At 37.8% G+C, this 14,430-nt stretch overlaps 1 protein-coding gene across 4 annotated transcripts in view; it reads left to right on the top strand.

Annotated features, from left to right (window-relative positions):
- The window catches only part of CDH9 (cadherin 9), a 99,606-nt gene extending 92,226 nt beyond the window's left edge, over nucleotides 1–7,380 (top strand). For 2 of the 4 annotated variants that reach the window (XM_023545401.2, XM_003407886.3), the window contains 3 exons: nucleotides 61–178; nucleotides 272–523; nucleotides 6,480–7,380. In XM_023545401.2, the coding sequence (XP_023401169.2) occupies nucleotides 61–178; nucleotides 272–523; nucleotides 6,480–6,967 (858 nt within the window). In that variant the 3' untranslated portion in view covers nucleotides 6,968–7,380. The remainder of the gene's footprint in view (nucleotides 1–60; nucleotides 179–271; nucleotides 524–6,479) is intronic. The other 2 variants (XM_064270887.1, XM_023545400.2) reach the window with 2 other exon arrangements.
- Nucleotides 7,381–14,430: the final 7,050 nt, after the last annotated feature.

Below are 14,430 nucleotides of genomic sequence, written 5' to 3'. Positions count from 1 at the left end.
GTAATAGATTTACGGTTTCTGTTTGTTTGTTTTGTTTTATTGATTGATTGTTGGTTCCAGTTGATTCAGACTGTCAGCGTCATGGACAAGGACGACCCTCCCCGAGGCCACAAATTCTTCTTTGAACCAGTGCCAGAGTTCCCCCTCAATCCGAACTTCACCATCATAGACAATAAAGGTAGAGCACATCTTTGAAAGTAAAATGTATGAGACTTTAAGATACAAAATGAAAAACTGGTCTGAGTTTCTTTTGCCTTTGTTTTCCCCCTAGATAATACAGCAGGAATTCTGACTCGGAAAGATGGATATAGCCGCAACAAAATTAGCACCTATCTATTGCCAATTTTAATCTTTGACAACGACTATCCGATTCAAAGCAGCACTGGCACGCTCACCATTCGAGTGTGTGCCTGCGACAATCAAGGGAACATGCAGTCCTGCAATGCAGAGGCTTTGATCCTCTCGGCTGGCCTGAGCACGGGGGCTCTCATCGCCATTCTTCTCTGTGTCTTCATACTGCTGAGTAAGCAAAGCCGCTCTCAATGCGCATTTAACTTACAAAATGCGCTCCCTCTTTGCCCAGTGATCGTACGCTGAATAGTACCCTTCTCTCTAGCTCAAAATTGCAAAATTTTAACTTGTTCATAAAATTGTTCTTTCAATTAGAAAAAAAAGTACATATATATGTGTATATATATCTATATATATACACACACATATACATATGTACACACACATATAGAAAGAGCCCTCGTGGTGCAGTGATTAAGAGCTCAACTGCCAACCAAAAGGCGGGTGGAATCCACCAGCCACTCCTTGGAAACCCTTTGGGGTGGAAATGAATCAGAATCAACTCCATGGCAACGGGTTTGGTTTTTCTTTTTTCTTTTGGTCATATATACATATATGTGTGTGTGTGTGTTATTTTCTCCCCTGTGGGGATAGGTCTAGGTTTCTAGACATCAAAACCCAAGAAATAATAGCTAGTGCTAATGGAGCCCTAGTGGCATAGTGGTTAACAGCCCGGCTGCTAACCAAAAGGTTGGCAGTTTGAATCCACGAGCCACCCCCTGGAACCCTTATGGGGCAGTTTTCTCCTGTCCTATAGGGTCACTTCAAATTAGAATCAAGTCCATGGCAACAGATTTGGTATTTTATATGTATAATATTTTAAAATATTCTTTTAAAATGTTTTGTATTTATAGTGTTTAGTGCTAAGTAATCATGCTGACTATTCTAAAGCCGTTGGCTCTGATAATCTGTTCGACTTTTGTATAAACCCTATAAGGCAAAAATTTTTATTTTCATACAGAAAGGTTAAATAATTTGTCTAAAAAATCACTCATGTAGAAAGTGCCTTAGCTTTACCTAGATTGTTCTACTTCAGAATTCTTCATTATTCTCAAAACTCAAGACTTCTTTATCTTTAAAAACAAAATATCAGAAAACACTAAACTGTGTAAATCAAATACCTAATCGATAAACGAATTAAAATTGGCACAATGATATATTTTTTCAGTAGAAATGTATAGGTACAATATATCAAATTAAAAAATGAAAGTTTAGTTTTTGAAATATCACTGTGGCACTGTGGTCATACCTAGTTCTGCAGTGTTTTCAAAATAAAGTCGTGCTTCCAGTAGGAAATGTTTTATTGAGCATACCCTAACAGGACAACTGTTTAATTCAATTAAACAGTTGTTCTGCTATAAAACATTCCAAAAAAATGTTTCCATCAAATACCCATCCAAAAATTCTTCTGCTTAGGGCAGGAAAGCTAGCCAAATTTATGTTCTGATGCTCGTATATTCTGGCTTCTTTTCACTGCAAATCCTTTTCAAGTGATCTGGGTGAAATCCCTTTTGCCAGATATCCTTGCAGGACTTCAGTGAGGGATTGAGAAAAGTAAAGGGGAAAAAAAAAAGTTGTCTCAGTCGAAATGATCTGACTATTTAGAAAAATTTTTTTCTGGGGTCGTTTAGAACACACACACCACTGCCATCACCACCAGCACTCCCCACCTCCACCCGCTGCTAGAATGTTCAATTCCTTTGCAAAATATTTTTGTATCCCCATGGAGATTCAAATGTGGCTTATTCTTTGTGCTACATGCTACAGATCTCATATTGTTTATTTTTTCAGACTGTTCTATTTTCCTAATTTAGAACAACATGAAAATAAATGTTGCAATTTGATTTTTTATTTCTACATTGCTGTAGTACACACACACACACGCACACACACACAGAGGCAGAGATACAAAGGTGAACAGAAGCATGCCTCCCACAAGAAAAAAGAAAAAAAAAAGTTTAGATGACATTAACAAACTGAATTCTATAACCTTTTTCTCTATGCAGGAATTCTAGGAGGCTTATCTTGAAAAGGTTGCCAACTTTTTGTCCTGAGCAATTTTGAAGGCACACATTTCTTATTTTTTTTTTAACCTTCCCATCTCATTGCCCAAATGTAGAGTTATCTTCTAATTATTTTTGTTAAAATTGGTTCTAATTCAAAGAGTTTCATTATCAAATGTCACTAAGGTACCCTTGCTCTTTTTTTTTTTTTTAACGGCTAGACAAAGTTATGCGGTTCTATAGTTAAGAGAATCTGCTCTTTGCGAGACAGTGAAATAGCACAGGCAGTAATATTTTAGAGCTGTGAGTCAGAATCGACTCGACAGCACTGGGTTTGGTTTTTTTTGGTTTACCCTCTTCCAGGAGGCTTGGTGGCGCAGTGCTTAACAGACTGGCTGGTAACCAAAAGGCCAACCATTTGAATCCACCAGCCACTCCTCGGAGACCCTAAAGGTTAATTCTACTCTGTCCTGTAGGGTCCCTATGAGTTGGAATAGACTCAAAAGCAATGGGTTACCCTGTTCCAGTTTAAAGGAATGTACTTTCTACCTTAGATCTATGTTATAAATTAAAATGGGAGATTAAAGCCTAGATTTTTTAGGGCTTGTTAAGCCTTTTAGTTCCATGCGCATCTTCAGTGGTTCCATGTACCTCCTTCTCAGGATAATAATTAGAATTCATAAAAATAGAATGTACATGCATGAGAAAATATAAATATCATTATCTCAAAACTAAAACATAATGTGCTTGTTTATTAAGATATAAATGCCATGTTCTAGAGGCAAGGCTAATGGCTAGTATAGTCACGCAAAATGATGGTTTGGGATATTGCTCGTGACAGATACATGTATGATTACTGGTAGTTTAATAGTCACACATACTGTTACAATCACTGTTTGTTGCCAATATTCAAAATGAAAAGAAATGCTAAATTTCAGTTACAGATTATTGAAAATAATGGTGGACTTTTCTCCACTGCTTGTGCTAGCCTCTATGAATTATATTCACATATCCTAGATAAAGAACTCCAGCCTAGAGAAATAAAGCAGATAATTTTGACCTACCTGTGGAGAGATAACTCAGAACATATTCTTAGGTTCATTTGTGAACATTGGTAATGACCATAACCACGAAGTACATCTGTCATGGACTGAATTATGTTCCCCCAAAAATGTATGTATCAATTTGGCTGGGCCATGATTCACCGTGTTGTGTGGTTGTACTCTATTTTGTGATTGTAATTTCATGTTAGAGAGGATTAGGGTGGAATTGTAATTTTATGTTAAAGAGGATTAGGGTGGGATTGTAACACCTTTACCAGGTCACATACCTGATCCAATATAAAGGAAGTTTCCCTGAGGTGTGGCCTGCACCACTTTTTATCTCTTAAGAGATAAAAGGAAAGGGAAGCTAGCAAAGAGTAGAGACCTCATATCACCAAGAAAACAGTGCCAGGAGCAGAGAGCATCTGTTTTTGGACCCAGGGTCCCTGCACAGAGAAGCTCCTTATCTGGGAGAAGATTGATGAGAAGGCCGACAGAGAGAGAAAGCCTTCGCCTGGCGCTGACACCCTGAATTTGGACTTTTAGCCTACTTTACTATAAGAAAATAAACTTCTCTTTGTTAAAGCCATCCAGTTGTGATATTTCTGTTAAAGAGCACTAGATAACTAAGACAGAACTTGGTGCTGAGAGTGGGGTACTGCTCTAATGGATACCTAAAATGTGGAAGTGGTTTTGAAACTGTGAATGGATAGAGTTGTGGCAATGCCAGATGATCATCAGGAGCAGAGAGCCTGCAGTGGCAAAGCAGTGGCAGTAGCAGAGAGCCAGCGGCACCAGAGTGCTGGAGCCAACGCACAGAGTGAGAGAGCTGACTGCCTACGTGCAGGAGGCTTCCTGGTGGAGTAGGGTGACTCCAGGCACTTATTGGTAGAGCTAGGCTTGCCGACCCACAGAGCTGGAGAGCTGAGTTCCTGTGTGCAGGAGGCTTCCTGGCAGAGTGGGGTGCCTCCAGGCACTCATCAGTGGTGCTACTGAGTTTCAGAACACTTGCCTCAGCAGGGCAGATGTGGTTGTGAAACCCCAGAGCCCAGGGGCCAAGAAACCAGGAAACAGAAGCTAAAAAGACAAGGAACACAAGAAGCCTGAGCTGCCTCACTCTCAAAAGGTATGGTCATGACTTCAGGAGTTTCAAAGGGCGGAACCAGGCCTCTGGTGTTTCTAAGGGTGGAGTTGCCACTCAGATGGACTAGGAGAATGATCCTCCTAAAGCCAAGGGAGCAGAGTTGCTGTCGCAGTGGGCCTGGAGGGCAGAGTTGAAGCCCAGGGCCAAGGGGCTTCTACTCAGAATCCGGAGGGTGTGGCCAATACCGAGAGGCTGGAGGGCAAGGGTCATTTTGTAAATTTCCTCAGAGAAGAGAGGATTATTTTCAAAGCTTTAAGGGCTAATTTAACATGTTCTGTAGACTTGCTTGGTTCCTGTTATCCCTTCTTTCCTCCAGTTTCTCTCATTTGTTATGGAAATGTCTAGCTTGTCCCTGTTCTGCCATTGTACCCTTGGAAGCAGATACCTTGTATTCTAGATTTCACAGATGAAGAGGAATTTTTGGATTTTGGACTTGGAGTTAAGACTTTTGCTATGATCTGATGGAATGAATATGTTTTACATGTTGCAAGGATGTGATTTTTTGGGGACCAAAGGGTAGAATGTCATAGATTGAATTACATCCCCCCAAAATGTATGTATTGATTTGGTTGAGCCATGATTCCCCATATTGTGTGGTTGTCCCCTATTTTGTGATTGTAATTTTATGTTAGAGAGGATTAGGGTGGAATTGTAATTTTATGTTAAAGAGAATTAGAGTGGGATTGTGACACCCTTACCAGGTTACATCCCTCATTCAATGTAAAGGGAACTTCTCTGGGGTGTAGCCTGCACCACCTTTTATCTCTCAAGAGATAAAAGGAAAGGGAAGCTAGTAGAGAGTAAGGACCTCATACTATCAAGAAAACAGTGCCAGGGGCAGAGCGCATCCTTTGGACTCAGGGTCACTGCACCGAGAAGCTCCTAGTCTGGGGGAGGATTGATGAGAAGGCTGACAGAGAGAGAAAGCCTTCCCCTGGAGCTGACACCCTGAATTTGAACTTTTAGCCTATTTTACTGTGAGAAGCTTCTCTTTGTTAAAGCCATCCGCGTGTAGTATTTCTATTATAGCAGCACTAGATGACTAAGACCAACATCTTAACAAAATAATGGCACTTTATGATTTTTATTTTGCTTATAAAAAATAGAGTACTTAAAATTAAGTCATTCAATATTATATTTAGTAAGAAGCCAGTTTTTCTACTACCTGGTATAAATTTGGTATATTTAAGATCTGTGTTGGCCTTAATTAATTTTATGTCCGTCCTTTAATAGGAGAAAGAGTACAGACTTGTCTCATTTTTACTAAATAGTTTCAATAAGTCTCCAAGATAATTGTAAGCATAACTCATCATATACTGTGAAAGCTGGAACTAGACATGATTTTCTTGCTTTTCTGTGTCTCAAATGTTTTCCACCTTTGGCAGGATGCAGTCTTACCACTTTTCTATCACTGGTTTTAGGGGAAAATATTTGAGTTTTCCTTCTCTGACAGGTTTCTGCCTTATACATTTTCCAACTTTTGTGCGTTTTACTGTATGAGGTGGCATACATCTAATGGAGTCATTGAGAAAATATTCATTTGAAGTCCAGTTTCTCTTGGGGTAATAACAATTCAGGCTTCAGCACCGAAGTGCTTGGAAACAAACTTACATTTGAGAAGAGAGAAATGTCAAGGAATATCAGTTCAATAATGTCAAATGCCATGATTGAATAAAGTATCTCAATGTTAGCGCCAAAGGAGAGTGAGTCTTGAAAGTAAATTAATTGCTCTGTGATAACTGTTTCATTATCAATATGGTGTATGCAGTCATTGGCCCAAGGCATTCTGTGTTCCTATAAGATAGTTACTCTTTTATCCACGATAACAGTAACACCTCCTACATGCCATAAATCTTTCACAGAAGTATACCATTTTAATTTAATTGTGCATGATGAAATCTCACTATTTTTCTCATTTTTTTGTTTGTTTTTGAATAGTTTTAGTTGTGCTGTTTGCTGCACTGAAGAGGCAAAGAAAAAAGGAGCCTCTGATAGTTTCAAAAGACGATGTCAGAGACAACATTGTGACCTACAATGATGAAGGGGGCGGAGAAGAAGATACTCAAGCTTTTGACATCGGCACGTTAAGGAATCCTGAAGCAAGAGAAGACAGCAAACTTAGAAGAGATGTAATGCCTGAAACTATTTTTCAGATAAGGAGGACTGTGCCTCTGTGGGAAAATATTGATGTACAAGATTTTATCCATCGAAGATTAAAAGAAAACGATTCAGACCCAAGTGCACCTCCTTATGATTCACTGGCAACCTATGCCTATGAAGGGAATGATTCCATAGCAGATTCACTCAGTTCTTTGGAATCTCTCACAGCAGATTGTAACCAAGATTATGATTACCTCAGCGACTGGGGACCTCGTTTTAAAAAATTGGCAGATATGTACGGGGGTGATGACAGTGATCGAGACTAAGAGTATTGTTTGACTTGATCAATATTAGTGGAAGCACTGTCTTTGTTACTAGATTCAGTGGCCTGCACTCTCTTTCTGGGAGGAAATAAAACAAAATCGAAATCACAAACAATATGTAGGTGTTGTCTTAGTAAAGGTTTCCTTAATCAGTAAGTTTCTGTGAATGAATATGAATGACATAGATTAAAAAATAATGATAATAACCAGTTCACCCTTTTTGCCTAACAATCGCTGAAGGGACGTATATCACATGAATAATCAATAAAAATACTTAAAAGGCTTTTTGTGCCTTTTCTTAGATGTATGAACTTTATAATTGTTTTCCTAATTGACTTATAGTCACCTTTCCTATTAAATGAAATGTTGTGCAACTGCTTTATAAACTAAAATGGAAAAAAATATATCCCTAAAGAGTAGGAATGATTATTATTGCCATATTTATTTAGTTGAAGAATGTCTCTGTGTTAATTCATTCATATTTTTATAAATGTATATTTATATTTTTGTATTTTTATGAAATAAACTAGTATTTATAAAAATAAAATTTATTTTACTTAATTCTTAGAGGCAGTTCTGATCTCACATAAAACTGGAAATTGTAAATCTCGAAATGTAAAACATGATTTACTCAGGGACAAAGCAGCTAAGAAATTACTCCATGGGATTGAAACTAGAGTGTTTTGGGACTATGAAAAACTTTGGTACAGGCTTTGATTTTCTGTTTCTATCACTTCAAAATGAATACAATTTTTTGAACCACTGATGTCTACCCATTAATAGGATGTGAAACACATTTGGAATATAAAATACTATAAATACAGTATGGATAATAAACTTTAAATTTTTTGCACAAGACTTTACTGTTGGAAAAACCAGTCGATTTTATTTGAGACTAAGTGAAGAATGTATAGGTAATGTTATGCAGATGAAAAAAAGTCTAAATCACTCTTCCTCTATTAATAGTATAGTTTCTAGAATGAAAAATATGTTTTGATTTTTTTTTTCCACATGATCAGACAATTTATAGAATATGAGCTCAGCTCTGGGTGACACATTTAAACTTTGTATAGAAAAACTATAATTTGTTTTAGCTTTGTGATTTTATTGAAGATATTTAAAGTCATTTTGTTTGAGGAAATCTTGAATGCTCTAGGAATACACAGACTGGAGAAAAGAAGCAGAAAATGATGTGATGATTCACTAATGATTGAGATTGTCCACAAAACAGAATATAGGCACCTAAAAACATGGGAAGGGAGAAGAAGAGAAAGGGAGAATCAGGCAAAATAATTATTTGCAAATTTCTGAAAGACTGCCATGCAGAGAATTTGCTCTGTTTTGTCCTGAAGAATAAAACCTAAACCAGACGATGAAAACAGGGAGATTGCATCTTAACCATTTTCCGGGTCAAGAATTATCCTTTTTTTTCCCTCTTTTACTGTTGCTGTTAGGTGCCATCGAGTCAGTTCCAAATCATAACTACCCTATGTACAACAGAATAAAATATTTCCTGGTCCTGCTTTATCCTCACAATCATTGCTATACTTAAGTGCTTGGTTGCAGCCACTGTATCAACCCTACCTTTTGCAGAACCTCCTCTACTTTGCTAAGCATGATATCCTTCTCCCCGGACTGGTGCCTCCTGATGAACATGTAAAGTTTTAAGGTGCAAATGTCATCCCTTCTATGACCCTTAAGCGGAATTCTTCTAGGCAGAATTTTACATTGATTAGTCTGTTACTAAGGCAATCCACTTTAAAACCTACGCAGTTACAGATGTGCCCTTATGTATTCTACTATGTTGCTATTTTGCAAAATTTTTTGAAGGCTGAAAATCTCTCAATAACTATTATCACCAATATATAACATGTATAAAAGATTTAATTCAATGCTAAAAAGAAAAATACTGAGCACTGTCATTTGAAATTGTCGTAATGATTAGAATTCCCCAGATGATTAAAAGTAGACATTATAACCTAATTAGATTTCACATTATTAGCTACATTCTAGCATGGACCATACGAATATTTGAGAAGCTGAATACAGTGATATTGGAGGTAGAAAAAAAAATAATTGCACATTTACTAAGGCCCCTTGTAGTCCGGGTATTCCATAATCACTAGAGGGAAAAGTAGCAATATGTGAACAAATTCTAAGGGGGCCTATACAGATTGTAAGTGTAATGGCTATTCAAAAACGAAGAAATTGTAAGAATTTAGAAAGGAGAGAATCATTAACTATACTTAGTCTGCCTGGATTTAATATGCTCGAAATATAAAGAAAGCTACAACAAAGCAAGATCCTACAATCTATAGACCTACCATTGCTGTGAAAGAGCCATATTGATTCAAGACAGAATTTTAAAAAAAAAAGAAAGAAAGAAAAGTACCGTCAGGTGGATTCAAACTAGCACGGCTCAGCATAGGGTTTTCAAGGACTATGAATTTTTGGAAATGGATCACCAAACTTTTCTTCCCAGGCACCTCTGGGTGGATTCAAACTGCCAACTTTTTGATTAGTAGCCAAGGGTCTAACTGCTCCACCCAAGGACTCTTACAAAAATAAAACAAAACATATTGAATGTGCAAGATTGATTATGAAAACATGTTCATATTACAACTATTTTTTGACAAGTCATGAGGTTAGTTTCATTTTCTTGATTTGTGGAATAACTGATAAATGTATATGGAAGCCTTTATAAGGACAGAGCTAACAGTTTTCCTATTTGCTAATAAGTCTTCTGTAGAATTTGCTGAAAATCAGAAGATATGATTCGATCAAAGATATTGCCAGATTTGTGTAATATTAATACTTCTGATAATATATTGTTGTTGTAAGGTGCCGTATAGTCAGTTCCAAATCATAGCTACCCTATGTACAACAGAAAAAACACCATCCACACAATCTTTCTTATGTTTGAGCCCATTGTTGCAGCCACTATGTCAATCCCTCTCATTGAGGGTCTTCCTCTTTTTCATTGACCTTCTAATTTAGCAAGCATGATGTCCTTTTCCAGGGACTGGTCTCTCCTGATAACATGTTGAAAGTACCTGAGGTAAACTCTCACCATCCTTGCTTCTAAGGAACATTCTGACTTTTACTTCTTCCAAGAAGCGCATGGTGTATTTACTTCTGGCAGCCCATGGTATATTCAATATTCTTCACTAACATCATAATTCAAAAGTGTCAGTTCCTCTTTTTCAGTCTTCCTTATTCTTTGTCCAGCTTTCCCATGCATATAAGACAATTGAAAATACCATGGCTTGGGTCAGGTACACCTTACTCTCAAAAGTGATATTTTTGTTTTTTAACAATTTAAAGAGGTCTTTTGCAGCCAATTTGCCTGGTGCAATATGTCTTGATTTCTTGACTGCTGCTTCCATGGGCGTTGATGGCGGATACAAGAAAAATGAAATCCTTGACAACTTCAACATTGTCTCCATTTATCATGATGTTGCATATTGGTGCAGTTGTGAGAATTTTTTTTCTCTATATTGAGATGCAAGCCATAAAGAGGGCTGTAGTCTTTTATCTTCATCAGTAAGTGCTTCAAGTCTTCTTCACTTTCAGCAAGTAAGGCTGTGTCATCTGCATGTCACAGCTTGATAATAAATCTTACTCTAATCCTGATGTCACATTCTTCTTCATGTAATCCAACTCCTCACATTGTTTACTTAGCATACAGATTGAACAAGTATTGTGAAAAGATACAACCCTGATGCATACCTTTCTTGACTTTAAATCATAGAGTATCCACTTGTTCTGTTCTGACTGCCTCTTGTTCTATGTACTAGTACCTCATGAGCACAATGAAGTGTTCTGGAATTCTCATTCTCTGCAATGTGATCCATAATTTGTTATAATCCACACAGTCGAATTCCTTCCATCTTCTTTTAATGCTTCCAGCCTCATTCAATATTTTCCCCAAAGAATCCTTCAGTATTCCAATTCAAGGCTCAAATTTTTCTTCAGTCATTTCTTCATGAAGAATGCTGAGCATGTTCTTTCCTTTGGTTTTCTAACTCCAGGTCTATGCACATTTTATTATAATATTTTATTTTGCCTTCATGATCTACCCTTTGAAATCTTCTGTCCACCTCTTTTACTTCATCATTTCTTCCAATTCACTTTAGCTACTCCACATTCACCAGTAAGTTTCAGAGTCTCTTCTGACATCCCTTTGGTATTTTCTTTCTTTACTGTTTTTTTAATGGGCTTATGCTTTTTTCATGAATGATATCCTTTATGCCATTCCACAAATCATCTGGTCTTCAGTCATTACTGTTCTGTGTGTCAGATCTTTTCTTAAGAAGGTCTCTAAATTCAGGTGGGATATACTCAAGATCATATTTTACCTCTAATGGACATGTTTTAATTTTCTTCTGGTTCAGCTTGAACATGCATATGAGCAATTGATGGTCTGTTCCACAGTCAGCCTCTGGCCTTGTTCAGACTGACAATATTGAGCTTCTCCATCATCTCTTTCCACAGATGTATTCATTTTGGTTCCTGTGTGTACCATCTGGAAAGGTCCATGTGCATAGTCGCCATTTATGTTGTTCAAAAAAAGTGTTTTCAATATACAAGTCATTGGTCTTGCAAAATTCTATCATGTGATCTCTGGCATAGTTTCTATCATCAAGGCCATACTTTGCAACTACTGATCCCTCTTCTTTGTTTCCAGCTTTCACATTCTGATCACCATTAACTTTCAATGCATTTTGATTGCATGAATGATCAATCATAGGCTGCAGAGTTTTATAAAAACCTTCAATTTCATCTTTAGTATTAGTGGTTGGTGCATAAATATGAATAATAGTCATATTAACTGTTCTTCCTTGTGGTTGTTGCTGTTAGCTGCCATGGAGTCAGTTCCAACTCATAGTGACTCTATGTGTACCACAGAGGGAAACACTGTCTGCTCTTGCTCCATCCTCACGATGGTTGCTATGCTTGAGGCCATGGTTGCAGCCACTGTGTCAGTCCATCTCGTTGACGGTCTTCCTCTTTTCCACTGTTGTTATTAGATTCCGTGGAGTCTGTTCCAACTCATAACAACCCTATGCACAACAAAACGAAACACTGTCCAGTCCGGCAGTTACAATCCTTACAATCGTAGTTATGCTTGAGCTTACTGTTGCAGCCACTGTGTCAGTCCACCTCCTTGAGGGTATTCCCCTTTTCCACTGACCCTGTACTTTGCCAAGCATGATGTCCTTCTCCAGGGACTGATCCCTCCTGACAACAAGTCCAAAGTATATAAGACTCAGTCTTGCCATTCATTCTTCTAAGAAGCATTCTGGTTGTACTTCTTCCAAGACAGATTTGTTCATTAATTTGGCAGTCCATGGTATATTCAGTATTCTCCAATACCACAATTCAGTGGCATCAATTCTTCTTTGGTTTTCCTTATTCATTGTCCAGCTTTCACATGCATATGATGTGGTTGAAAACACCATGCCTTAGGTCAGGCACACCTTAGTCTTCAAGGTGAAATCTTTGCTTTTCAACACTTTAAAGAAGTCCTTTGCAGCAGATTTACCTCACGCAATGTGTTTACATTGAGGTGCAATCCATACTGAAGGCTGTGGTCTTTGATATTCATTAGTAAGTGCTTCAAGCCCTTTTCACTTTCAGCAAGCAAAGTTGTATCATCTGCATAATGCAGGTTGCTAATGAGTCTTCCTCCAATCCTGATGCCCCATTCTTCTTCATATAGTCCAGGCTCTCAGATTATTTGCTCAGCATACAGATTGAATAGGTATGATGAAAGGATACAACCCTGATGTACACTTTTCCTGACTTTAAACTAATCAATATCCCCTTGTTCTGTCTGAACAACTGCCTCTTGATCTATGTAAAGATTCCTCATGACTTTTCTGCTGACACTCTACTTTACCAAGCATGATGTCCTTCTCCAGGGACTGATCCTTCCAGACAATATGTCCAAAGAATGTAAGATGCAGCCTTGCCATCCTTGCTGTTAAGGAGCATTCTGGTTATACTTCTTCTAAGACAGATTTGTTCATTCTTTTGGCAGTCTAAGGTATATTCAATATTCTTCACCAACACCACAGTTCAAAGGCATCCTTTTTGGACTTCCTTATTCATTGTCCAGCTTTTGCATGCATGCGATGCAATTAAAAATACCATGACTTGAGTCAGACAAACTTTAGTCTTCAAGGTGACATCTTTGCATTTCAATACTTTAAAAAGCTCCTTTGCAACAGATTTGCCCAATGCAGTGTGTCTTTTCATTCCTTTACCGCTGTTTTCATGGGAGTTGATTGTAGATCCAAGTAAAATAATACCCTTGACAACTTCAATCTTTTCTCTGTTTGTCATGATGTTGCTCATTGATCCAGTTGTGGGGTTTTTGTTTTCTTTATATTGAGGTGTAACCCATACTGAAGGCTGTGGTCTTTGATCCTCACCAGTAAGTGTTTCAAGTCCCCCTCTCTTTCAGCAAGCAAGGTTGTGTCATCTGTATAAAGCAGGCTGTTAAAGAGTCTTCCTCCAATCCTGATGCCCCATTCTTTTTCATATAATCCAACTCCTCGGATTATTTGGTCAGCATAACAGATTGAATAGGTGTGGTGAAAGAATACAACCCTGATGTATACCTTTCCTGACTTTAAACCAAGCAGTATCCCCTTGTTTTGTACGAACAACTGCCTCTTGATCTATTTATAAGTTCCTCTTGAGCACAATTAAGTGTTCCAGAATTCCCATTCTTTTCAACATTATCTATAATTTGTTATGATCCACACAGTAGAATGCCTTTGTGTAGTCAATAAAACACAGGTAAACATCCTTCTGGAGTTCTCTGCTTTCAGACAGGATCCATCTGACATGAGCAATGATATACCTGGTTCCACAACCTCTTCCGTATCCAGCTTGAATTTCTGGCAGTTCCCTGTCAATATATTGCTGCAGCCATTTTTGAATGATCTTGCTTGAGTGTGATATTAATGATATTTTTCAATAATTCCTGCATTTGGTTGGATAACCGTTCTTGGGAATAGGCAAAAATATGGATCTCTTCCAGTCGGTTGGCCAGGTAGCTGTCTTCCAAATTTCTTGGCATAGTTCTTCCTTGTAGGTATATGGATATTATCCTATCACTGACAGTATTGTGCTTCAGGATGGATCTTGAAGTGTTCTTTTGGATGATGGATATGATGCCATTCCTCTTTAATTTGTCATTCCCGGTATATTAGACCATATGATTTTCTGATTCAAAATGGCCAGTACCAGTCCATTTCAGCTCACTAATGCCTAGGATATTAATCTTTGTGCAACTAGTTTCATTTTTGATGACTCCGAATATTCCGAGATCCATACTTCATACATTCTGTATTCTCATTATTAATGGATATTTGCAACTGTTTTTTCTCATTTTGAGTCATGCCACCTCAGCAAATTAAGTTCCTGAACACTTTCCTCCCTCCATGCCTTTAAGG

This window comes from Loxodonta africana, chromosome 2 (genome assembly GCF_030014295.1).
Source record: "Loxodonta africana isolate mLoxAfr1 chromosome 2, mLoxAfr1.hap2, whole genome shotgun sequence".
In the NCBI taxonomy this organism is placed as follows: domain Eukaryota; kingdom Metazoa; phylum Chordata; class Mammalia; order Proboscidea; family Elephantidae; genus Loxodonta; species Loxodonta africana.
The sequence above is the reverse complement of the archived record's forward strand: the minus strand, read 5'-3'. Positions and strand labels throughout refer to the sequence as shown.